Source organism: Hippocampus bargibanti, linkage group LG06 (genome assembly GCF_051943395.1).
Source record: "Hippocampus bargibanti isolate YZ-2025 linkage group LG06, ASM5194339v1, whole genome shotgun sequence".
Lineage (NCBI taxonomy): Eukaryota > Metazoa > Chordata > Actinopteri > Syngnathiformes > Syngnathidae > Hippocampus > Hippocampus bargibanti.
The window spans coordinates 18,551,839-18,578,924 of NC_142739.1; the positions used below are offsets into that span (position 1 = coordinate 18,551,839).

The 27,086-nt window shown below is 42.6% G+C and overlaps 2 protein-coding genes and 1 long non-coding RNA gene across 3 annotated transcripts; 2 read left to right on the top strand and 1 right to left on the bottom strand.

Moving 5' to 3' along the window:
• Positions 1-14,252: 14,252 nt before the first annotated feature.
• LOC148896653 (uncharacterized) lies at positions 14,253-16,907 on the bottom strand. Its single transcript, XM_088998677.1, has 2 exons — positions 16,754-16,907; positions 14,253-16,176 (listed from the first exon to the last, which is right to left on the bottom strand). The coding sequence occupies exons 1-2, from the start codon at positions 16,905-16,907 to the stop codon at positions 14,711-14,713; spliced, it is 1,620 nt and encodes a 539-aa protein (XP_088854803.1). The 3' UTR covers positions 14,253-14,710.
• On the top strand, positions 16,131-17,412 carry LOC148896654 (uncharacterized). The gene is made up of 2 exons (XR_016115288.1): positions 16,131-16,262; positions 16,789-17,412. It is a non-coding gene; the product is annotated as an uncharacterized LOC148896654 (long non-coding RNA).
• A 610-nt stretch (positions 17,413-18,022) lies between these two features.
• Positions 18,023-22,001, top strand: rrp15 (ribosomal RNA processing 15 homolog). The gene is made up of 5 exons (XM_088998665.1): positions 18,023-18,090; positions 18,501-18,799; positions 20,232-20,329; positions 20,400-20,592; positions 21,453-22,001. The coding sequence occupies exons 1-5, from the start codon at positions 18,045-18,047 to the stop codon at positions 21,552-21,554; spliced, it is 738 nt and encodes a 245-aa protein (XP_088854791.1). The 5' UTR covers positions 18,023-18,044; the 3' UTR covers positions 21,555-22,001.
• Positions 22,002-27,086: the final 5,085 nt, after the last annotated feature.

Sequence of the window (27,086 nt, forward strand, 5' to 3'; positions counted from 1 at the left end):
TCATTTTGGATTTTGGATTGGATTTCCCTTTATTAGTCTCACAGTGGAGACATTTACATTTCACAGCAGCAAAGTGATGAAAGGAATGAAAGTAGAAAAACAAAATACATGAACTGCTGGAAAGGCAGCCACTCTCGCGGCGCTGTCTTGAAGTCAAAAGAACAAAAAATAAATAAATAACAAATAATATGACAGCACAAAGACAATATGACAAAACAAACACAGAGAGAGTCATTCATTCTTCAGGACTTCACAGGTCCTTTCCAAAGTGACATCACTCCTGTTGTCTATATCTGCTTGAGACGAGCTCTGCCTCGCGCTCTTGCTTTTCTGCCCATCAAGAACATTCTCTAGCTGCCTGATTAATAAATATTATTTTTGTATATCACCTTGCTTCCTGCTGATTGAATATTTAGACTACACAAACAAAGAACTGAACCAGGAAAAGAACAAGAGCTAACCCAACACTCAGGACATAGCATTTAAGTGGTTGATATCATGTTGAATACTCCCGACTTTACTAATTCATGCACATCGTCAAGGACAAAAAATAAATAAAACAGTAGAAAAACTCAATTTGCAGATAATAGAATACAACACAATATGTATTGATTTATGCCATTATTCACCATTACAATGAGAAATCTAAGACTGAGACACTTGGGAAAGTGTATTATCACCATGACTAGTTGATTGATGATTGACTCACAACGTATTGTCATGTTAGCACAATATTTTTTCAGCTATGCTGGTATAGCTTTGGACACCCCTGAGCTATGCAGACAATTATGTAGTGGAGAAATGTCAGGGTCAAAAAAACATCCCATCTTTGTATCAGAAAAGGATAAGACAGTGGACATTGATGACGATTTCATTTAAAATTAATATGTCGTGGCGGCCCGGTAGTCGAGTGGTTAGCACACCGGCTTCACAGTGCAGAGGTCGCCGGTTCGCGTCCCGGTCTGGCCTCCCTGTGTGGAGTTTGCATGTTCTCCCCGGACCCGCGTGGGTTTTCTCCAGTTCCTCCGGTTTCCTCCCACACTCCAAAAACATGCATGGCAGGCAGATTGACCGCTCCAAATTGTCCCTAGGTGTGAGTGTGACTATTGTATGTCTTCGTGTGCCCTGCGATTGGCTGGCAACCAATTCAGGGTGTCCCCCGCCTCGTGCCCGAAGACAGCTGAGATAGGCTCCAGCAAGCCCCGCGACCCTAATGAGGAATAAGCGGTACGGAAACTGAGATGAGAGATGAGATTAATATGTCGTGATTTGGCTATTACACTAATTTTATAAAATGTGAATTGAACTATTCTTTTTTACTTGATCTTTATTTAATTCCTTTCAAAATTATACAAAATACATGGAGGTATGTCACATTTAATGAAAAATAAATGCACACATCATTTGCTTTAGGGGAGAACATGTTCAAAGTTTTGGCATATCTTTTAAGCAGCATCATTCTACGTTCACACTTTTTTTCTGAATTCCGACACTTGATACCAACATAATCATCATACAATGGAGCAACCTACTCATCCACATACTGTTACCTTACTCCAGTGGTGTCCAAAGTCGGTCCTCGAGGGCCGCCGTCCTGCCTGTTTTCCAGCTCTCCCAGGAGCAACGCACCTGATTCAAATCATCAGGACCATTTTGATCAGGGGTGGGCACTCCTCGTCCTGGGGGGCCAACCTCCTGCATGTTTTCCAAGTCTCCCTGTTACAATACACCTGATTCAAATGATCAGATAATCACCAAGCTCCGTGGAAGCCTTACATTGAACCTGCTCATTTGAATCAGCTGTGTTGCAACAAGGAGACTTGGAAAACATGCAGGAGGGTGGCCCTCCAGGACTAGGAATGCCCACCCCTGATTTTGATGCTGCTTCAGAGCTGGCTGATGAGCTGATCATTTGAATCAGGTGTGTTGCTCCTGGGAGAGCTGGAAAACTGGCAGGACAGCGGCCCTCGAGGACCGACTTTGGACACCCCTGCCTTACTCCATCTGAACCTGGAGGTCTCAACGGAATGGTTATCAATACAGAACATGGTTCATTTCTTCCCAAAATTGAAATGTCAAAGTGTTTGGAGAGTCATGCTCCTTCCCAAAAAGTCAAAAGTCAAATCAGATGACTTTATCTTTGAAAAAATATGGAAATATAAGTTGTTGTTTTTATACTAAATTTGCTAAGAAGGTCTTGATACATGTGGGGTGCTGGAGTCTATCTCAGCTGTCTTTGGGAAGTAGGTGGGGGACACCTTGAATTGGTTGGAGCCTATCGCACGGCACACAGAGACAAACAACCATTTGTGCTCACACTCACAGCTATGGAAAATTTGGAGGGTTCAATCAGGCTGCCATGCATGTTTTTGGAATGTGAGAGGAAACCGGAGGAAATGGAGAAAACCCACGCAGGCCCTGGGACAACATCTAAACTCCACACAGAGCTGGGATCAAGACCTCTGCACTGTGAAATCGACGTGCTTACCACTTGACTACCGGGCCACCCAAAGACACAATACAAATACACAGGACAATATAGGAATACAAAGGACAGTAAGTACCACTATATACATTTGATATCTGATGAGATACATCAATCAGCCTTTTTAAATTCATCACTGTTGTGTGGTCACTCAAAGCATTCAAATCAATATTCTGCATTTTCCTCAAAGTTGTATGAAATAATTTGTAACTCACTTTGAATGAGCAGTGAGCGACCTAATATGGTTGCGTCCATAATGACTCACACAAGATAGTAAAAGTTTCAGTTTGATGGAGTCCAGTTCTTCACACTAAAACTAACATCATAAACCATGAACGATATGATGGTTCTCACACAAGATTTATCCACTTTTAGATAAGTGAGGCCAAACCCTTATCTAAATCCGATGATTTTACCATCCGCCAAGGTCAGATTAGTATATGCCTCTTCAGAAACTCGCTGTGACTCACAATTAGATATTTACAATATTGTGCTCGTGGAAATGGTCCTATTTCTAATCCGCATTTTTGTCGCAAACCTCAGTTGAGCGCGTTTATTTTGGACATTTGTACATTACTGTCTTTGCAACATGTTTCCTGGCCGTGGATCAACACCGTTGACCATCAAATGACTCCCCCCACTGCAACTACAACTACAACACCAAAGCCTCTGAAGAAAATCTGGCATAAGAGCAGCCTATATTGAAGAGGTTTATATTTTAATTATCTTTGAGACTGAACTGCTGGGGATTATTTGAAACATGAATCGCCAGGAGATGAAATCCAGCTGGCAAGAGTCAAAAAGACCAAGGGAACACCTTCTCCCTCCTGCTGCGTTCTAACATAAGTTACATAAGAGTTGTGTTTTTCCAAAACAAGCCAAGTGTTGAATTATTAGCCAAGTTTAAAATTGCTGCACCACAAATCGCGCTAAGATTCATGCCACACCTCTCAAAAGTTTTTGATCTGCAGTAAAAAAATAAAAATAAACAAATAAAAAAAAAAAGAATACTCTTCATTATTCTAACTACTAAACATATTTTGTTTAATTGTGTGAACATGAGTTTTTCTAAATTGGTGTCCACAACCAATCAAAGTTGTTGCTTTTCAAGATGGAAAGATACTCTGAACGTGACCTTCAAAGGATGTGCCGTGGTGTTCATTATGTTCAGCTTTTCAAATGAACATGTTGGCCAGTACCACAAACAAAATAGCAAATGTATACATTGAGCGAGAGAATTTAATGGAGCCACAAGGGGGCACAAGCCAGTGTTTTATTGTGCCGATCCCAAGCCCGGATAAATACAGAGAGTTGTGTCAGGAAGGGCATCCAATGTAAAAAAAATTGCCAAAACAAATATGCGAATCAAATCTCTGAATCCCATTCCGGCTCGGTCGAGGCCCGGGTTAAGAATGGCCGCCATTGGTACTGTTGACCTTCAGGGTGCCAGTGGAAAATGGACTGCTGTTGGTCGTAGAAGGAGAGGAGGGAGGTGTGCCCGGAGAAAAAGAGAGAAATGGAACGCCAAGTGTATAGAACTAAGAGTAGGAACAATGACAGGTAAAGGTCGAGAGCTGGTTGACATGATGCAGAGAAGGAAGGTAGACATACTGTGTGTCCAGGAGACCAGGTGGAAAGGGAGCAAGGCTAGAAGCTTAGGGTCAGGGTTTAAGTTTTTCTATCATGGTGAAGACAGAAGGAGAAATGGAGTTGGGGTTATCTTAAAAGAGGAGTTTGTTAGGAATGTCTCAGGAGTAAAAAGAGTATCAGGTAGAATGATGAGTCTGAAGCTAGAAATTGAAGACGTGATGTGATGTTCAATGTTGTTTGTGGGTATGCCCCACAAGTAGGATGTGAGCTGGCGGAGAAGGAGAAATTTTGGTTGGACTTTGATGAAGTCATACAGAACATGCAAGAGAAGTGAGAGGGTTGTAATTGATGGAGACTTCTATGTTGGCGCAGGAAACAAAGATGATGAGGAGGTGATGGGCAGGTTTGGACTCCAGATGAGGAACGCTGAAGGACAGATGGTGGTTGACTTTGCTCAGATAATGGAAATGGCTATTGCGAATACTTTCTTTCAGAAGAGACAGGAACATAGGGTGACCTATAAGAGTGGAGGCAGAAGTACACAGGTAGACTACATTTTGTGTCAACGGTGCCATCTAAACGTCTGTGTAAGCTCTCAGTCGTACAGGAGTGGTCCATTGATGAGAAGGTTTCTTCAGCCGTCATCTGTACAAATTTGAAGGTTTCGGACGTTTCGCCTCCTATCCAAGAGGCTTCGTCAGCGAATTAAAGTCTGACAGGTCGTATCGGCCCTATTTATATATCCCTAATGTCCAGCCATGGCGACGCCGAACACAGCTATGATAGGTCCCTACTCTCAGGTTGGAGGGAGCAGAAGACCACTCCCTGTGGCCCCACTGATTGTTCCTACATTCCTGACTAACGACTGGCCCATTTCCCCCACTCCCACCGGTATCACCTCATCAGCATTACGAATGTTGCCTAACCTGTTTTGCCTAAGCAGGCTATTGTATGAACGATCCAAATTGAACCTCACCCCACTCGACCGGTTTAATGAAGAATTTTGTTGTTTTATAAGAATCGCTTCTTTTACCCCCCTTTCAAACCATCTATGTTCTTTCGCTAAGATTTTAACCTCATTGTCGTCAAATGAGTGGTTGCTAGCTTTTAGGTGCAAATGTACTGCCGATTGAGGCCCACTTGTATTATCCCTGCGATGTTGATAAAGTCTTTTTTTGAGAATTTGATGCAGTGTTTGCTTTAACAATGCTGATAGAGAAGTACAGAGAACGTCAGAAGGAATTGCATTGTGTCTTTGTAGATTTGGAGAATGCGTATCTCAGGGTGCCCAGAGAAGAGCTGTGGCATTGCATGAGGAAGTCTGGAGTGACGGAAAAGTATGTCAGAGATGTGCAAGACATGTATCATGACTATAAGACAGTTGTGAGGTGTGCTGTCGGTGTGACTGAGGAATTCAAGGTGGAGGTGGGACTCCACCAGGGGTCAGCTCTGAGCCCCTTCTTGTTTGCTATGGTGATGGACTCCAGACTGACAGACGATGTTATACAAGAATCTCCTTGGACCATGATGTTTGCAGATGACATTGTGATCTGTAGCGAGGACGGGGAACAGGTGGCGGAGAAACTAGAGATATGGAGATATGCCCTGGAAAGGAGAGGAATGAAGATCAGTCACAGCAAGACGGCATATATGTGTGTGAATGAGAGGGATCCAAGTGCAAGAGTGATGCTACAGGGAGAAGACATAAAGAAGGTGAGGATTTTAAGTACTTGGGGTCAACTGTCCAGAGCAATGGAGAGTGTGGAAAAGAGGTGAAGAAGCGTGTCCAGGCAGGCTGGAGCGGCTGGAGAAAAATGTCAGGTGTGATGTGTGATAGAAGGGTTTCAGCTAGGATGAAAGGAAAAGTGTATAAAACAGTGGTGAGACCAGCCATGATGTTTGGACTGGAGACAGTGCCACTGAAGAAATGACAGGAAGCAGAGCTGGAGGTAGCAGAGCTGAAGATGTTGAGGTTTTCTTTGGGAGTGACCAGGTTGGATAGGATCAGGAATGAGTACATTAGACTGACAACTCATATTAGAGGCTTTGCAGAGAAAGTCAGAGAGGCCAGATGGTTTGGCCAGATGGTTTGGCCAGATGGTTTGGACATGTCCAGAGGAGAGAGACCGACTATATCGGGAGAAGGATGCTGAGCCTTGAACTGCCAGGCAGGAGACCGAGAGGAAGACCGAAGAGGAGGTTTATGCATGTGGTCAAAGAGGACATGAAGGTAGCTGGTGTGAGAGAAGAGGATGCACAAAACCGGGGTAGATGGAGGACATTGATTCGCTGTGGCGACCCCTGAGGGGAAAAGCCGAAAGGAAAAGAAGAAGACATTGAGCGAGAGAATTTAACGAATGTAACATCTTGATCGACAAAGGTAGTCTGTCCAGCTTTCTTGGTGCTCAGCTCTCCGGGGGAGTCACAAGCCTGGGTTGTAAGTATAAGGAGGGAAGCCAATAGTCCCCATGGTGCTGTGTGGATAGTATTCTTGAAAGAAAAAAGTATTGGCTCAACCTAGGCCAGACTCAGATCTTGCACCTGGAAGAGGGCACATTACAGGCCCTAATCTGGGATTGCTGTATCGTCAATTAGGCATGTAACTGCTGGTGGAGCAACCTAATTGCTTATATAATCCACCATTTGACACTGTTAATTGGTTTGGTTGGACGTGCTGACTGTCAAGTCCTCAGTGTTTGTGGATGTCAGTGGGTTTCTAGGTTTAGGTCTCACATCTTGCATCTGATCAGAGTTGAATATAGGATGATATAACTGCACGGACAATATTTGAGACAGCAAATGAAAACAGAATATTTGATCATTTGTCCTTCGCAAATTAATCATCCTTCCATCTTCAGTGGCTGCTCTACTTTCACTGCTCTTGTAGTGGAAAGTTTGATCTGGGATTTCGGACAATATGAGGCATTACATCATGTCACGTCCACAGCCGGAGGTTTTTGGAAAACTGCCTTTCCATCCTTAATGGTGCTGAATGGGAACCAAAGATTTACCATGACTGCATGTTGCATGCCCGGGGGGGGGGGGGGGGTATAGGGAGGGGAGGGTTGACATATTTGCGGCACTTAATCGAATGATTTAAATTTAAACAACTACAACCTCAAATAATCTCCTGCGGGGAAGTTTTGGATCAGGTATTGAGGTCTGGTCATCGAAATCTATAAGGGCATAATATTTAATGAACAGTTCAAAAGCAAAAAAAGTTGTCCATGACTACAGTTAGACGTGCATATGAGATTAGTTTAGATTGGAGTAGATTAGATTAGAATATAATAGATTAGGTTAGATTAGCCTTTAACAGTATTACACTGGATAATTTTACATTTCACAGCAGCAAAATGATAAAAGGAAGGGAAAGAAAAGAAGAAGTACAAAAACAAAATACAGGAGCTGCTGTCAAGGCAGCCACTCTCGTGGCGCCATCTTGAAGTCAAAAGAACCAAATAACAAATAATATGACGACACAGACACAGACAGTCATTCAATCCTAAACACTTTCTGCACTGTCTTTGTTGTATTCAGCAGTTCTAGAGGAAAGAGGATTGGATCAAAGCGACCTTTTCACCAATTGATCAGAGGCATGGTGAAATGTGCACATCTGCTACTAGCTAAATCTTGAACGCAAACACAAAGCTACAGCTTTGTGTTTGCGTTCAAGCATCCATTGACGAAAAGAGAGAGTGTCTCACATCTGCAGGCCCACGTAAATTCATTTCAATTCCAAGCCGCGACAATTCCACATACGAATCGGCGCACTACACTGGCGCTCCTTTATTCTTATCGCGAGCTCCTCAAGTCATGAATCCATCTAGCTGCACACAACAGCACCGACTTTTCCGGTGAACATAGTTGGGTGGGGCTGTGAAAATGCTTCCCATACAGGCGCAAAAAAGCACAATCGCCCAAAACCTGTCCAGCACTGACAGTCAAATGGCACCGACATTCGTCCCAATCAAAAACAGTGCTGGCATATTCGTGCTACCGAAAAGGGGCAATCGCTCTGCAGTCTCCTCCTTAATAAATGTCGTGGCCAAAAATGCTGAACAACAATCTTCATCTAGTCCACACGATGCACAACAACACAAAGTGACAAAAGAAAATAATACAACAACACAATAAAGAATTGCAGGGCGTGTGAGAGTACTTGCTGACGGCTGCCTATTTTATTTGCTATTAAAAATGCAGTGGGGAAAAAAGAAGCGCAAAAAACGTAAAAGGGAAATATGTATGTTTACAAATGTTTTCAGATCCGGGAGTACATGGAAGTCCATCTTCTTCAAGGCCTTGAAGGCCTTCTCTGTGGATGCAAACGCTTTAGAGACTAGGGTGTCCAATGACAATTTAAATGAAGTGAGATTAATTGATTTCCAACAATCTTTTGTCTTTATTTGAATAGCATATGCCTTGACTGTCACTGATGGTGTAGGGGTAAACTCGCCTGACTTGTGAACGGGCAACGTTGGATTGAGAGAGAGAGAGAGAGAGAGAGAGAGAGAGAGAGAGAGAGAGAGAGAGAGAGAGAGAGAGAGAGAGAGAGAGAGAGAGAGACAGAGAGACAGAGAGGGAGGGAGAGGTAGAGAGAGAGAGGGGGGAGAGGTAGAGGGAGATAGAGAGGGAGAGATGGAGAGAGGGATGAGATACTGTAATGAAAAAGACTGGGCTGTGGCTTTTTTCCATACGTGGAAACTTTTTTGTGTGTTTTGTATGTGAAAGTCTTTTTTTGATACTTGTGGGAGCGATGAGCCGTGGGATAGATTCCAACCACCGCAGGCTGTAAGTGGATATTATTTAATCCCAACAAGGGATGTCAAGGTAGAGAAAAGATGGAATACAATGAAAGTGGCCTTTGATCATAAATTTGTATTTAGTAACCACAAGTAGGTGAACATGACTCCAAAACAAATCATCGAGAGTATAAAAAAACTAAAAGCAGAAAACTGACCGGGCCTGGAAACAAAAGGAATGAATGGCTTTTCATGTTTGAAACACGCCAAGATCGAACAGATTGAGGGAAATCGTTCGATAGAGTTGGGGCTGAAAATGGTACTCCATAACGTTTTTATTTACAGTTTGTGCAGGGAATGGCTCGAAGACCATGGTATGTTAAGAACATTTTAGCCTCCTTTATTTTCCGGTTCATAAATATGTCAGTATACATTGTATTGTTGTACTAGATGTCAAGTGATTGTATATGTGTCACTGATTTTAGTTTCCCCAAAACGTTTGGGAGTTATCTTAAAGATCACATATAGTGTCAGAAACTTGTGACAAAAAGTTAGTGGACACGCGGGCAGGCAACTCTGAAAAGTCGCCTGCCCCATTTTTCACAACTTGAAACACAATAAGACGACTAATCGCAAAAAAAAAATTTTATAAAGGATGTTTTTAATTAAGGAAGTACCTACCACAAATGCTCCCTTGCTTAATTTATGGTAAATATCCCTTGCTGAAGATTTTGCTCCAGTTGTCATTTTTCGTCATGGTGCACAATGGAACGTTTGCGTTGCGTTGTCTGCTCAAAGCAACGTGGACTCCTCTTTCTTAGCGGCTTTCTTAAGTACACTTTTCAGTCATGGTGTAGTCCAAAGCATGAAACAGGCTTCTGATTGGCTGCTGCGGATAAGAAGCCTGTTTCGAAGAAAGAGGAGTCCACTTGGCTTGTCGCATTTGCTTTTAGCTTTTGCTTTATTGAATAAAAAAAAAAACGTTTGATTAAAAAAAATGTTGTTGTTTTTTACTTGAAGAAGTTGTCGGCCACCCAGGCCGAAATGTTTCGCAAGTTGTATGCCTGAAAATAAACGTTGTACGCCCCAGGCCACCGGGCAGACGCTATTTCAAATACTGCCATATACCTTGTGACAAATGCTGCAACACGGTTTAAATTTTGGAGATAATAAAAACACAATGTGGTACCCGCTGCTTTGCACGATTGATGTGTCCCACTGTGTGGCACACTTCAAAGAGTTGTGGTTGCTCTTCGTCTCTGTTGTCAATGTTTTGGCATGTGTGATCTCACACATATATGACTCAGCATTTTTGGTGTTTAGCTTTCGTGGATTCATTGTCAAATGATGACAGCTGACATAGAGGTGTTGACCCACACTGACCAAATGGGGGCTGCGAGAGTAAAACGGTGGCAGATATTTCTTCCCCTCTAAAGTAGCAGATGAGGAAACAAGTAAACCAGCGAGTAGGTCCGAGAGATCAAGTCGTACATCCTCCATAGTAAAACTACTAGAGCAATAAAGATTGATGTAAATTGATGAAGTATAAATTACCATGTGAATTCAATATTTGGGGATAACCAAGCACTTCTAAGGCTATTTACTGAAAGAGAAATCAGGGCAGAGCGGTAAGCCAACTGAAGCAAGAATGAGAGGAATCAGAGTGTCACTCTGACGAAGGCAGAAATATACGCCGAAACATGTCAGGTATTTGAACACCTACAATACACTGTCTATAAGTAAAGAATCTGTTTTAAATTAGATATCAAGTAGACAGGATGAACTTAATACAACAGTCATATTTCAACCCAACCAAATCTTGACCTTGTCAGTCTGTCACTGAATCATTGTTACACTAACCGTGTTTCCATCATCAATGAATAATATAGTTCACCACCGTTATTTAGCCAGTCTGTCACTCTATTATGTTATTTCAACCATGCCTCCGTCATCGCTGAATCACAGTTCATCACCACTATTTTAGTACCATCGCATCTTTTTTTCTTCTTCGTCTTCTTTATCTTCGCCGACATTGCGACGCCGACAGACATTGTTGATGATGCGCTAACAACTATCCTTGTGAGGATGAAGAAATAAATGAAAGAATGAATGGATGTTTGAGTCTTTGGACCAATGGTATGGTGCAATTATTACACCATACGATTTGGTGTATGGTAGGTACAACTCATATAGGTGTCAATCACACCTGTTGCAACACACCTAATTCAAATGAACCGGTTAAATGTCAAGCTTCCACAGAGCTCGCTGATCTGATCATTTGAATCAGGTGTGTTGCAGCAGAAAGACTTGGAAAACATGCAGGAAGGTGTCCCTCCAGGACCTGTGTTTGACACTTGTAGGATGTAAACTTTACATTTTAATGTATGAAAAGCGCTGTATTGATTGACTGATTGAAGAGAGAAATGGGAGTCTGTGTATATCAGATTCCGTAAGAAGAAATAACCATACGTATGTTCTACTACCCACGGTGAAGTGGAGCAGCAGCTTGATTGGTAAACGCTAAACAGTTGCACCTGCTGTGTGGATACACCCCTCTGTCCAACTGGGTTGGGGAAAAAAACAGAGACAGACATGACAGTATCAAACTTTGATTTTGTGCATCCCTTTCATTTGTAACATACGAGCCACCGAAGTGCTGCTGTAATATTAAGATTCCTCTGCAAATCTAACTCGATATAATTCATGTGCAATCCCAAGAATTGATCTCATAGTCTTCTGACCAAGCATCTTTTTTTTAAATATGTGAGTATAATAAAAAAAAAAATTAACGTCTGTTTAATGGAATTTTTATCTCAACAAATAGAGGAGATTGCAGCCCAAGTCCCATTGAGCGAAACAGAGTTTTCCAAATTCCGTGCCATAGAAAGAAACATGCCACATAATTTTGAAATCAAATGGATTTAGAAGGCAATTTAATCTTAAAGAATCTTACCCGTCACAATCCAAATTGATTTATCTCTGTGACCTTGCATCAAGTAGATGAGAGAGGTGACAAGGCCAATATGTTCTGCTCTCTCACTTTTTCAGTGTACACTGCCCTTTAGTGGTGAGCCGTGGTACAAAGGCACGTTGTGAGAAATGTCCCGGATTTATTTATGAGTTTGGAAGGCGAAAAAAAAGTATCCATACTAAAACAGTGAACATCGTGTCTTGTACAGTCTTTAGTAACCAGAATAGGCTGTTAGGTCCATAAACTGTGACTGAGACTGTGATGGATGTTTTTTATTATTTAGCCTCGATTCACAACCACAATAAACTTGAAATTCTAGAAACAAAATGTCTCTACTGTATCTGACATTTAGAAGGCCAAAAGACTGCAGTAAACAATAGTAGCAATTGATAGCACAACATTAAGTATATTTACTTCATAATGGTACATGTAAAGTAACTTTAATTTAGTATGACGCTAAAGATAGTATTTACTGTAATCCATATTTTAATGGTACTGCACTCCATGCGCAGCACTACCAGTTCCCATTCAATAGTCTACAATGGTGTCCAAATTGTGAAACTGCTGTGATTACCATAGACAGTATTTACAGTATGAAGTACACTGTATATGGGTATATATTGTACACAGTTCCCACATCAAACAGACAACCACATTGGATGTGGCAAAGTGAATAGATTTGCAGAGATTCCTCGTTCACTTGCTCCCTCAGACAGTTTCATCTATTTATCTGTTTTTTATTAGGGGCATAGTGGCTCCTAACCTAAAATTTTAGGAGTGTATAATATTTAGGGGCATGCACTTGCAAGATAAAGGGCAACGTAAACCTTTTTATTTCACCTGTTTTCATTTTTCACTAGATTATTGATAAATACATGATAGTCTGGAGCAGATGTTTGACAGCAATAAAAAATATATGATGTGGAAATAACGACAGTTGTCGACATATATTTTGCCGACAGTTGATTGCACGTTTGTGGAAGAAGCACCTTAAACTTTTTTACCCTTATGTTTCAACATGTTAAACGGCCGAGGGGACCAGGCTACTACTGTGTACTTGGCTATTCACATATTTCACAGGTGCCTAAATAACTAAATAAATACATACTTAAATAAATACATAAATAAACTCCTCAGAGGTTCAGTTTGACTAGCCATCAATAAATTACAAATTTGAAAAATCACTCTTTTTTTTTTCCTTGATATTTTATTCGAGTGATGAAAAATTCAACATGAATATTCCACAAGACTTAAAACGCTTTGACGTGACATTTTTTAAAAAAGGTTTCTTTCGAAGAGATCTGTTCTCCAGGAGGGCCACAGACTGAATGACGTAGAAATTTACAAGACATTTATATTCACTTCCCTGAGACTTTATTGAATTGCTGTCCAGTTCAACTACAGTGGTACTTCGGTTCTCGACCATAATTCATTCCAGGACCCTGTTCGAAAAGCGATTTTTTTCGAACACCGAAACCACTTCTTTGCTGGGGGGGGGGGGGGGGCTGCCTCTCCAGGCCGTTCTCCACCCACTGTCATTCTCTAATCACGGACACGGGGCATTTCTACGGTTCGCGATCACCTCGCCAATGCCGGATGATTGACTCAACTCGCCACCGTGCCTGGACTCTTCCTTCGATGCGCGAGTGTATCCGGTCTGAGGTATTTTCCCCGCGTCCCGTAAATTTATGTCATCTTCCGGGATTGCGTAATTTTGCACCCTCGTGTGCCATTTACTTTTTGGTGTAGAAAGCGGGTCGGATCACCCCCTGCCTTCTTACTCGCCGTGTTTTCTTTTATTTGTGAATAAACACCCTGCTTAGGTAGTACGTGTCTGCTTTGGGATCCCAAACATTCCACTACGTTCCGACGAGTCAGCTGCCGTCACTCTCGCTCGGAACGTGATCGCTACGGATGACTCGGCTACAGGATGTTCTTTTCTCTTAAAATATCTATCCAATGACACTTGCTCTCACGCCCACAGTCACATTACTAGATTTCACAGCCTCCTTATTCTGTAATATCGTACTGATCGTAGATTTCGCCATGATGTATTCCCTCGCCAGATCAGACACTCGCACACCTCCTTCATATTTTGCGATTATTTCTTTCTTAAATGCAATAGTTGTACGCACTACTTTTCTTTTGAGCTAGAGCAAAACGCAGCACGTCCGCTAGCGACAACAGTTGGTCACGAACAGAGCGATACACCCGTGCGCCGCTCAGCTCCCCACTCTCGCGTACGCACTCACGCGTCGTATTGGCGTTCGAACACCGATTGATGTTCGAACGCCGATGCAAGAATATCTTGAATATTTTGTTCGAACACCGATTTGTTCAAACAGTGAGGCGTTCGAGAACCGAGGTACCACTGTAATTGTAAAAAAATGTCTACTTGGACTGCATTAAATAATAATAATTATCATCTATTAGTCCAAATGAAATGTCCAATAATCGGGGGGAAAAGGGAAATTCTTCATTCAGAGTTTTGATTAAAATGAACAAATATTTGTATACATTTAGATGTTTTCACAAACTGTTTCAGACAACAGTTTTCTTTCTCTTCAGATAAGAGAGTCCAACACTGGTTTTGCTTTAAACGTGTGCAAAAAAAACCACACTTTTTCAATTGTATAGATGTGCTGCAATATACATTTGATTACCAAAGAGTGTAGTTTCATTAACAACAATGCATTTGGTGTTGGCAGGTGTGTATGTGTGTGTTTGAAGTTTGTCCTAAGGTTTCCTTGGAAATTGGATTATTTAGCTTCTCTGTGCCACGTCGCAAGACTATCAGTCTGTCTCTGACCAACAGGTTGAATTTGAATTTAGTCAATTATTTGCAGCACAGTGAATTCAAATGGATTATACCATGTGCATATTGTATTTGACTCTACTGTAACTTACTGTCCATCATTTGTTTCAATAAGCATGAGTCATAGCAAAGGTGTAGGCAACAAAAAGTTGAACTCCAAGCATGACAAAATGAAAGTTACCCATGACCAATGCACCAATAATAACACCGATTACGGCTCCCGAGGTACGTGGCCATGAAGAACTCTGCCCAGCCATGGCTGCCACTGCACCCACAGACACCCCAGAAGTACCCACCACCCCCAGCAGTGCCCCAGCTTTGGCTCCCCTTCCCAGAGCTGGGGATAAAATCTCCACCCCAGCCAGCAAAACTACGGAAATGACGGCAGCCCCGACAATGACTTTGGTCCCTCCAGTCGCGTGCCTTACTAGGGGCCCCCCAACCGTGGCTCCCAAACTCAGCTGACAAAGTTTTGCTGCAATAATTGCTGTTTTCAAAGCTTCTCGAGAAGAACGGTCACTCATGCGATTGCTGATGCTGTCACCATTTACATCTTGCGGTTGTCCTTTCTGATTCCTGATCTCATCCCCAGCTTGTACGGTGAGCATGGCGATAACGAATGTTGCAAGCATTCCCATGCATCCAACCAACATCCAAAATTTAAAGTCGGATGACTTCAGAATCAAATAGCCAATGATTGCTACCAAAGCTACAAGTACAATGAACACAGAAGGGTGGCCCCCATACCCAAATAAACCAAAAAGTGAAGTTACAACAGCAACCACTGTCATTGGAATTCCTGAGAAAGCCAAAAAGTCCACATATTTAATCATCACAGCTTTGATCCAGTCCTGCAGAGTCCTTTGTTTAACTTGTGCCTCTTCAGCCTCCGTCTTCTTCCTCTCTAGTCCTTCTCGCAGCTTCCGCTCAGTGGCCCACGTTGTCATGTCACTTGCGTCTGGAGCGTTCATCCCATTATTGATTGTCAGCATCATCTCTTCTATTTGTACAGCCACTCTTTCTCTCTGCTCTAAATCTGAAATCTCGATCTGTTTCCTTTCTGTGTCCCAAATCATAGATCCTTGTGAGCAACAGGCCTCTCCTTGTTCCCAGAGAACTTTAAATACAAAGCGTAGAGGTGGTTTGAGGATGCTGAAAATGGACAGCGCACACAGAAGACCAGTCATGCCAAAATTATTTACAATCATTTCAATGATAAAACCCAGCGTGGCACCGCTGAGTGTGGTCCCAAAGGCACCAGCGAGTCCTGCATTTGCCCACAAGTTTGCATAGTTGGTCCGAGTTGTCCCACAATTCCTTGTGGTGACGAACACTGAAGCTACAACTGCTGCCATGACAACGCCAGCTACAACCGAGGTCATGGCGATGGTCAGCGCAGAAGCTCCCATGAGAGTCCCCAGACCCAGAGCGCCCACTGTCCTGATGTCTTCAATCAGTGGTCTCAGTTGACTTGCTGAGGTCATTGCAGCCAGCGTCCTGTCAACGGGGTCTTCTGTGGCTCCCATAATAGATCCTCCCACTGCTCCCAGTGCGAAACCTATGGCTGCTTCGGCTAAAAGGAAAAGTGCAGAAATAGATTTTTTTTCTTCCACAGACGAAGTACTAAAAAATATATGTAAAGTACACATTACATTTAAGGTGAGTGAGCAGATATATGCTCGCCACTTTAAGGATGGAGTCCCAGTAAAAACAACAAATAACTGATCAAGATTGTTTACTCATACTCTCTTTCTCACGTGTAATGTTTTTCCAGTGTAAATCCAGTTTCATCTTTATTTTCTTAATTAATGGTCACGTCAGAGAAAAAAGCTGAAACTCGTGATTTTGCCAACAGTCATACCATGCAGTCCGACAGGACTGGATGATCAGGTTTAACCAGTAAACAACCCATGTTGTTTTCTGTCACATCAGTCGCCATGCTAAGATAATAATGGTGGGCATGATGTTGGGTTTTCAAAAGTATTCTGTTCGAACTTAATTTGTTTTTTTAAGGCATTGACAAGCTTCAAATCACAATCAGCCAATAGCCAGTTTTACATATCTTATTTGATTACACTGAGAAGAAATATCACCCATATATTTATCAAAGTTTCATAGCCTACAGATTTTGTCAATGATTATGTACTTACTCGTTGTTTTCTTTATCGTCATGTTTGTTGTGCAGAAGTCTGAAGAGAGAATCATCCACCTTCGTTTCTGGACCTGTCCCTGACGAGTCACTCGAGACAGTTTGTCTCTTGTTAATAAAGCAACTATGGGACACACCCACTCACAGACCCACATGTACTAATCACTACGATGGCTATGCAATACCGGTTTAGTTTCTTTTGTGCACATGTAGTAGCATCTTGGTATGTAAATGTTTGTCACATTTTATTTCTTTTGCTTTCTTAAAAATAATTAATGCCGAAAAAAATACAAAGCAGACTGTGGCAAAGTGCAAACTCTTCAATCTTTAAAATGTTGTTGTTTTGTGAGAAAATGCAAGCAAATTTACTGTTTCCTTGTAGAATGTGGTCTGTTGGGGTGATATCTGTCGATCTTAAATCCTGCAGGTAGTAGGTTTCGGCTTTTGTTGAGTGATTTTTCCTTTGTTATGGTCCTATGGGATTTTAATTATTTCAAGAATGTTTGTGTCAATGTCATATAATTGTCTCATGTGTAGAGTAGATAACGAGTACATATGATGGGGTTGTGCCCACAGAGATATTAAAGCACAGAATAGCAAAGTACTGTTGCTGCTTCCTATGTTTCTGAATATCACTAAATTAAAAACTGTATTCATTCATTCATTTTCCGAAGCGCTTTATCTCACTTGGATCACCGGGGGCGCTGGCGCATATCCCAGCTGTCTTTGTGCAGTTAGCCCAAATTTGTTCAATTAGCTTGTCATGCATGTTTTGGGAATGTGGGAGAAAACTGGACGACCCAGAGAAAACTCAAGCCCGGGGAGAACATGCAAACTCTAAATAGAAACGTCGGAGCTGGAATTGAACTCTGAACTGTGAGGTCAACATGCTAACCACTTGACTCCCGGGCCACCTTCAAATAAATATACTAATTAAAATGTTAACAAATATCCAGGATGCATTTTCTGTATTGACAGCACATTATAATAGCATACATTTTCTGTACTGACAGCACATAATAATAATATCCATTTTATACAGTGACTGATCGGCAGTCCCCCACCAAATCCATTTGCTTGCCCGTTGCCAACCTTTTGACTTAAACCAGATGAAAAGCACTTGACTCATTTCAAGATTGTAAAATTGTGGATATGGTGATACACACACTTGTACAGTAGGTGGCGATATGCACATGTACTTGCAATCCGCCAGTATAGAAATAAGATGAAGAAGTCTAGGAACATTCCCCTCTTGCTAGTTGCACACGGAACCGTTTTGTTGTTACTCTCCAATGGCCGCATTAGTGGTGTCTCGTGTGTGGGTCACAGAAGATAACGGTAACTCTTTAAATCCCCTGTATATTTTCACTCAGTGACATTTCGTATGTTTTATATTATGAGTTTTAGTGTAACACCGTGTCGAGAGTAAACATGAAGTGTTGCCGTTATAAATTTTCTTATATTCTGATTGGTCTGTGACTCTTAATTTGAAGTCGTAACGTTAGAAAGTAAGACTTAAAGCTCTATCCACGTGTTACTGTAATTTATCAATTAGCCTGCTTTTCCGAGTATTATTTACATCACCTTTACCTTCAAATTTGATGCACCTAATGATATTGGCAACTTGGTATGTGTCTGAGTCCGATATTGCCTTGCCATTTGAATGTGACTGCAATCACGTGTCAGATGGAACCATTAATCCACTACAATTTGGCCGTATGATTTAGAAATAATTTCTTATTCGCTAGATGATGTCGAATTTCCTGTGGAGGACACAAGTGATCCGAATAGCTCTGATGAGTGTCTCGATCACATGTCATCTGATGGAGAATCTGAAAAAAACCTGGACGGTGAGAATGATGGAGACGATGAAGTTGGAGGTCATGATAAGGAGGAAGCTAATCCCAATGCGGGCTGGGCACAGGCAATGGCCAAGGTTTTGGGGAAGCAAACTGTCAAGAACAAAACCGCCATCTTGGTGAAAAACAAAGAACTGGACAAGGTGAAGGCAAAACAAAGAAAAGAGCAGTTGGAAAGGAAGGAGAAGGTAAATATGTATGGGTTTGTATTTATTTTTAAGCAGAACGCCTGATCATCCCATTGCTATAATGCAGGGGTCGGGAACCTTTTTGACTAAGAGAGCCATAAAAGTAAAATATTTAGAAATGTTTTTCAACAAGAGCCACACGCATGCGCGCGCACACATACAAACGCACACGCACACACGCGCGGCCACTTTTCAACAAAATATCAGAATGCATTGTTTAAAATAACTTTGTGATAGTACTCACTATTAACATGAATGGTTTTCCGTTCCTCATGTTTGGTAAAAATCCAGGAAAACGATCGGAATGAAATTCAATTTGCCGGTCCAGAGGCGAAGTTACTGCTAGCTCGCCTGCACACGGCTCATAAGCTTCCACACTTGCTATCTGCAATCTACTTCTCGCAGAAGTATGTCGATGCTAACTTTAACATGGGGCTTGTTAAAATGTCACTGACATTTGACTGTTTCATCGATGGTATTGTTTCATTGCAAATTAGAATCAGAACATTTTCTCTCCTCTAATGCTCCGGGGCATTCACGCTGCACTAGTTGGGCTCAAAGGGGCGTTTACCTGTTTCAACATGACGGCCACTATCATCCAATCAACATGGCGCTTTCGGCCATTGTAGGTCAGTGTCATCCAATCAAAATTGCGCTTTCCGCCAACTGCAGCCCCAACGGGAAATGAACGGCGGAAAAAAAACGACGAAACGAAAAACTAAATACATATTTTAGTTTTATCGGCGAGCCATGTGCAATCATCAAAAGAGCTATATATGGCTCGCGAGCTTTAGGTTCCCGACCCCTGCTATAATGAGTTACCTATCACCTTAACCCATTGTTAAATGTCAACTCTCAGCACTTCAATTAATTGTTTTCTGTACTATCTTCCCATCATGGTCAGTCATCATCAAAATAAAATCATTCCCCCAAATTGTAAAAATACCATTTATCCGATGTATCAATGTTTTTTTGAAAAACCAAACCAGAAGTAGAAATGGAGCAACATTCCTGGTGCCATTTAATTTGTTTTATTTTTATTGTATACTTTGATATTGTTACATATTTACATAGCACATTAAATAAAAATATGAGAATTCACAGGTCCAAGACTAAAATCTGAGCTGGCATTTGAGAAAATGCTAGTGGCAAGTGCTACATTACAGTGAAATTATGTCCTAATTGTAACAAGAAAAAGAAAATTAAAGCCACCGAACACTCAATACGATAGTGATGGATCCCATTTTTATTTTTGTTTTAAGGTTATGCAAATCGATGTGTGATAAACGGTTGAACATGTTGATCTGACAAATAATATAATCCATATATAAACCGTAATTATTCCCTATACTAATCCCCGGAACGCCTGTCATTTCAAAGGTTTTGGACAGACTTTTAGAAATTTAGTATTGTGCTTGTTTTTTTCCATCAGACTGACAAGAAACAAACATGGGAGATGATGTGCCGAGTTAAACCTGACTTGGTGAAAGACCGAGAAGTTGAAAAAGGTCTGCAGAGAACAGCAACTAGGTGTGTTATCAAGTATTTTTGTGTTGTTACAAGGACGTGATCTGATTGTGTTGTTTATTTTTTCATCAAGAGGAGTTGTGCAGCTGTTCAATGCGGTGAGGAAGCACCAGAAGAACATTGATAGCAAGGTGATGGAGGCTGGTGGCTCAGAGAGGAAAAAGGCAAAAATACTTGCCTCCGTTTCCAAAAGAGACTTTATTGATGTGCTCAGGAAAACTGAAGGTGGCGCCAGAGTCACAGTCAAGACAGAAAAGGACACAAGTGTGAGTGATAATTTTTTCTTGCGTTATCTGGTCAGGGGTGAGACTGTTTGCTTGCATTCAACTTACTGGCAAAAAACAACCGCCCATCAATTTTAGGATCCACCAGTGTTCTTCATCCGTGCACTCTGTGAGGTCATGTCTTTCACAGTGCTGTAGAAACATCAACTTGGAGATATGGTATATTTTGTCGATGAGGTGGTTTGTGATTATTCATTCATTGTGCTTGTGGGCAGAAGCGGTCCTGCTTGCATTTCTGTATCGGTACCAAGACATGAGCAACTGATTTATCCATCCATCCATTATGTGATGTGGATAATTGATAAATGTCAAACTGCAACTCGGTAGGGATTCACTCAGTGCTCAAAGTGTACCTCTATTCGATTTTGGAATACCCGTACAAGTGTGCTTGGTGAACCTCATTACTGTAAAATGTGTCTGTCGAGCACGCTGCACATTTTACACGTACGAATAAGTGCACTTTTGTGAAACGCCATGGATTTGTTGGGAACCCTGCAGGGTTCTGCCACGAGTCTTGATGTGATTTAAATTTTTATCCTGGTGCATACCTAACAGTTGATCAAAAATGCAACGTTGTGTTACATCAACTTTCACAGCATAAATATTTGCGGGAATGTAGTACAGATAGGGGTATGATGTTATCACGTGATCATAGCAGATCTGAAACCCCTTTTTAAAGGCGACAGGGATTTCTGAGTTTATTCAACCAATAAAATCAACAGTAATGGTGGATGAGAAACGCCACAGATCGTTAAAAATTGTGAATAAGATTTCGTGTTGTTTCAACAGCTAATGTGCAACTCTTTGTCCAAACTTAACAGTTTTATTGTGTATGTCCATAGACAACGGATGAAGTGGAGAAACCTGCGTGGAGTGTCCTCACTGACGACTTTATGATGGGAGCGACTATGAAAGACTGGGACAAAGAAGAGGAGGCAGAGTAACATACAGGAAATGGTTCAGATGGATACCATAGCTAGGACTGACATTCAGTGTGAATTGTTTGACCCTGTTCACTCAGCCAAGAAAGTGAAATCAACAGGGGGCAGCGTTGTATTCACCAAGTAACAAGACCCTGCTTGGTTCTGTTAATGAAAAAGAATGAGACATTCTTTATCGAATTGGCGCCTGCTCACAAAGGATTGAGAAATGTTGTCCATCGTTGGTATGAGATGCAGGTCATGGACAAATAAACACTCAACAGAGGAAAAATAACAGTTTTTTGTAAGGCTGGTTGATGCACCAGTTAACCACAGAAGTGCTCCACCATTCGGATTGTTTTTACCTTGTTGTGCTGCTGAAGATTTTTATGTTGTGTAACCAATGTCAAAACCCCGCTTTTGTACAACGGCCACCGAAATAAAGAGCTGTTTTGCAGGCAACAAATGCAATGTAGTGATGTGGCTTATTTACTTGGCTCATGATTTTTTTCCCTGAGAAGCAACATGTTTGCATTTCTTCTGGATCACTCTGTCCTTTGTGTTTGTTGTCCTTTGTTTCAGGAAGAACTTTGGTTAATTGAAGGTCAAATACGTTCGTGTTGAAAGAAAGTGACATAACTGTGAGCAGAAAAATAACAAACTGACTAAAGGTTTTGTATTTTCTAATTTAATGAATGTAAAATGTATGTCATTTTGAAATATAATTTATTCTTCACCACAAAAAAAGACATGAAAAAGGTCAGGACTAAGTGTTTTAGTCCATCCATATCTATATATCTAGCTATTTTTATATATACAGGATATATACTGTATATATATATTATATATATATATATATATATATAATGTGTGTGTGTGTATATATTGCCCATTTCACGGTAAGATCAGAGCACTCATCAAATGGTGAGTATAGTTTTTGCTTTTTTTAATGTTGTGCCGATGACCATTTTGTCTTTGGGAGCCTTTTACGAGCGAGTTGCTTGTTCTGTAGCCACAAAGGGACATAAGTCTTCTTGTGCCGGTCCCAAGCCCGGATAAATACAGAGGGTTGTGTCAGGAAGGGCATCCGACGTAAAAGCTTGGCCAAAACAGACATGCGGATCAAACCTCTAAAGATGGAGGACACTGATTTGCTGTGGCGACCCCTTGAAGGGAAAAGCCGAAAGGAAAAGAAGATATATATATATATATATATATATAGCGGCTGGATAGCTCAGTTGATAAGGCATCGGTTTGGCATATGGGAGACGAGGGTTCAAATCCCACTTGTGGCAGAGAAAATCATCCAGTGTGGGTCCTTGGGCAAGACCCTTCACGCTAATGCCGACCTCATACAATGATGAGAGACAATAAATGGAATGACATGGCGGCTCAGACGTCGCCCGGCCAAACAAGGTCTGCGTCAGTTGCTGGGGAACCAGAGCACCCTGATGAAAAATGGGCTACTGGAACAAAGCGGAGATGGACGAGATGCGATAACATGGCTCTGTTGGAATGCTACTACTCAAGCAACCCTAGTCAGGAGGGGTTGCGGAGAATGGGGGCTGAATGGTTACTTCGAAACCCACAGTCACGGTTGACCACGAAACAACTAGTAGCTCAGTGTTCCAATATCCACAAACGGCAATTGCTATCACAACTTGAGATTGATGAGGTACAACACAAATTCCGAGGTGAAGGGCCCCAGGCTGCCACATCAGAGGAAGAGGTTCAACCAGAGATTGGGAGGCAAGCCCCAATGAATGATGAGATTGAGAAGCCAGCCCCAATGAATGAAATGCTGAGCAAGGCAGCAACTGACCTGAGAGATAAGATCATGGCAAGAATGAAAACTGGGCAACGAAGACACCGATTACAACGGCTATGTGAAGTACCACCTGATAGTCTCATGGAAACTGTGAATGCAGCACTGAGAACGATCCCGACCGGAACGATCACGGAAACCAATGAGCTGATATACACCTCAGCATCAGTGATCCTAGAGATGCTTGGCTACAAGAGCAACCATGAGAGCCACGAGATTCATTATCCACCATGGAAAAGACGGTTGGAGGCCAAGATCAAGGCGGCTCGGAAGGATGTGAGTCAATTGACAGAGATCCAGAGAGGTGTGAATAAAAGGCCAATACCCAAGAGGTACATGCAGATAACCATACCTGAAGCACTCGAAACTGCCAAACAAAGGCTCCAGGCCTTGTCCAGTCGCCTAAAGAGGTACACGAAAGAGAATGAGGCCAGAAGAATAAACAGGCTTCTCGCAACACAACCTGCGAAAGTGTACGCTCAGTGGCAGGGTTCTAACAGCAGAGCAGACCCTCCAAGGCTGGAAACTGAAAGATACTGGAAAGGCATATGGGAGAAGGAGGTCGCACATAACAGCAGTGCACAATGGCTGGTGACTCTGAAAGAGGAGCACAGCAACCTCCCTGAACAGAACCCAGTTACCATCACAGCGGCAGATAAACAAGGAAGAGTCTCAGATATGAAAAACTGGACGGCACCAGGCCCGGATATGGTCCACACCTACTGGCTAAAGAAACTCACAGCTCTCCACGAGCGCCTAGCAGCACAAATGAACCAGTTGCTGATGGATGGGACTCACCCAGGATGGCTAACCGAAGGGCGAACAATCCTGATCATAAAGGATTCCTCAAAGGGTGCAGTTCCTTCCAACTATCGGCCAATAACCTGTCTCTCCACAACATGGAAGCTCATGTCAGGCATCATTGCGGCTAAGATAAGTGGACACATGGATCAATACATGGGCAAAGCACAGAAAGGCATTAGTAGAGATACTAGAGGTGCCAAACATCAGCTGCTGGTTGACAGAACAGTCGCTCAAGACTGCAGGTCCCGACATACCAACCTGTGCACAGCCTGGATTGATTACAAGAAAGCATATGACTCGATGCCACACACATGGATCACTGAATGCTTGGAGTTGTATAAGGTCAACAGGACCCTGGGAGCCTTCGTTGCAAACTCGATGAGGATGTGGAAAACCACACTTGAAGCAAATGGCAAGCCACTAACGCAAGTGTCCATCAAATGTGGCATATACCAAGGTGATGCACTCTCCCCACTGCTGTTCTGCATAGGACTGAACCCCCTCAGCCAGATAATCGCCAAGACAGGCTATGGATACCGCCTCAGAAATGGAGCTACGATCAGTCACCTCCTCTACATGGATGACATAAAGCTGTATGTTAAGAGCGAAAGGGACATAGACTCCCTGATCCACACAACCAGGATCTACAGCAGTGATATCGGAATGTCATTCGGGCTGGAGAAATGTAGTCGGATGGTGACTAAGAGGGGCAAGGTAGTTCACACTGAAGGGGTCTCACTCCCTGAAGGAACAATAGCAGACATTGAAAACAGCTACAAGTACCTCGGTATACCACAGGCCAATGGCAACCTCGAACTAGCAACAAGGAAAGCGGCTACGACCAAATACCTCCAGAGGCAAGTCCTCAGAAGCCAGCTCAATGGCAAGAACAAGACCCGTGCAATAAACAGCTATGCCCTGCCAGTGATCAGATACCCTGCAGGAATAATAATAAGGTGGCCAAAGGAAGAGATTCAGACCACGGATGTTAAGACCCGAAAACTCCTCACCATGCACGGAGGGTTCCATCCCAAGTCCAGCACCCTGAGACTGTACACAAGCCGTAAGGAAGGAGGCCGGGGACTAGTGAGTGTGAGAGCCACTGTCCAGGATGAAACATCCAAGCTCCATGAATACATCAAAGAGAAGGCTCCAACGGATGATGTACTCAGAGAATGTCTCAGACAATGGGGAACAGAGGTTGAGGTGCTGGAAGACGGACAATCATGGGAGGAAAAGCCCCTACACGGGATGTACCACCGAACCATAACAGAAGTGGCTGATCTCAAGAAGTCCTATCAGTGGCTAGAGAGGGCTGGCCTAAAGGACAGCACAGAGGCACTCATCCTGGCTGCCCAAGTGCAGGCCCTGAACACCAGAGCCATAGAGGCAGGGATATACCACACCAGACAAGACCCAAGGTGTAGGTTGTGCAAAGAGGCACCTGAGACAATCCAACATATAACTGCAGGGTGTAAGATGCTGGCAGGTAAAGCCTACATGGAGCGCCATAACCAGGTGGCTGGCATAGTCTACCGAAACATCTGTGCGGAGTATGGACTGGAAACCCCAAGGTCAAAATGGGAAACACCTCCCAAGGTGGTGGAGAATGACCGAGCAAAGATCCTGTGAGATACAGACCGACAAGATGGTAATGGCCAACCAACCAGATATCGTGGTCATAGATAAAGGGGAAAGGAAAGCCGTTGCGGTTGAGGTTCAATCAGGCCCGCAGGATAATTTGAAAGTGGAAAAATGCATAAAAGACATGGAATTGATATTTTTAATTCGCTGCAATTCATGGCTTATCCTCTAAGGGGCACACTCGTTCCATCAGATTAGAAGACACGCCGCATCACTGAGGCAGACTCAAAACAGCAGACGGTGTCAATGCGCCATCTACTGCTTGTTACGACGTTGTTAATACTTTGGTCTCTGCCTCTCCGCTACACCCTCATTAGCCAAAATGTCGTTATCCAAACGGAGAAAAGTAGATAAGGAATGTAGAATTTTCAAAGAAAAATGGACCACGTCCTATTTATATACAGAGATGCACGCAAAACCTTTGTGCTTGGTGTGTTTGCAACAAGTTTCGGTATTGAAGGAATATAATATTCGACGCCACTACGAGACTCATCACAGCGAAAGATATGACGGGTTGCAAGGACAACTGAGAAGAGAAAAGATTAACGAATTGCTGGCGGGTCTGAGGAAACAGCAGTCAACTTTCATCCGGAGTCGAGAATTCAATGAAGCAGCGGTAAAAGCCAGCTACCTAATTGCTAGTGAAATAGTATTAGCATCGAAGCCGTATTTCGACATTTCGACGGTGACTTCGTTAAACGATGCATGATGAAGGCGGCTGAACTTGTATGTTCCGAGAAGCGACAAGCTTTTGCCAATATTAGCTCGACGAGGAATACTATAGCAGAGAGGATTTATTGCATTTTCCGTGGCAATTGACGAGAGCACTGACATCACAGACGTGGCCCAACTGGCCATATTTATTCGAGGAGTTGATGAGACATTGACTGTTACTGAAGAGTTTCTTGAGTTGGTGCCAATGATGGACACCACAACAGCCAAGGACATTTTCGGCTCTGTCGTTGCTGTATTGGACAGAGTTGGAGTGGACCGGTCCCGCGTTGTCAGCCTGGCTACAGACGGCGCGTGATCCATGTTCGGAAAGAAAGCAGGTGTCGCGACAAAGTTCAAAGACAAAGTACAAGCCCTTAATGGAGGAGATTGTTTCTGGACATTTCACTGTATTTTGCACCAGGAGGCATTGTGTTGCAAGTCGCTGAAAATGGACCACGTCATGGAGGTGGTTGTTCGCACTGTAAATTTCATCCGGTCCAGAGGTCTGAACCATCGTCAGTTTGACAAACTTCTCAGCAACATTACCCACAGCCTGCCATAGCACACTT

What these genes read in the sequence shown, in the direction of transcription:
- LOC148896653 (XM_088998677.1), bottom strand. Translation starts at nt 16,907, where the DNA reads ATGTGGGTCTGTGAGTGGGTGTGTCCCATAGTTGCTTTATTAACAAGA. An exon ending in GACGATAAAGAAAACAACGA is followed by an intron (nt 16,177 to 16,753) that starts GTAAGTACATAA and finishes TTTTCCTTTTAG; the next exon opens with CCGAAGCAGCCATAGGTTTC.
- rrp15 (XM_088998665.1), top strand. Translation starts at nt 18,045, where the DNA reads ATGGCCGCATTAGTGGTGTCTCGTGTGTGGGTCACAGAAGATAACG. An exon ending in GTGGGTCACAGAAGATAACG is followed by an intron (nt 18,091 to 18,500) that starts GTAACTCTTTAA and finishes CTTATTCGCTAG; the next exon opens with ATGATGTCGAATTTCCTGTG. An exon ending in CTGCAGAGAACAGCAACTAG is followed by an intron (nt 20,330 to 20,399) that starts GTGTGTTATCAA and finishes TTTTTCATCAAG; the next exon opens with AGGAGTTGTGCAGCTGTTCA.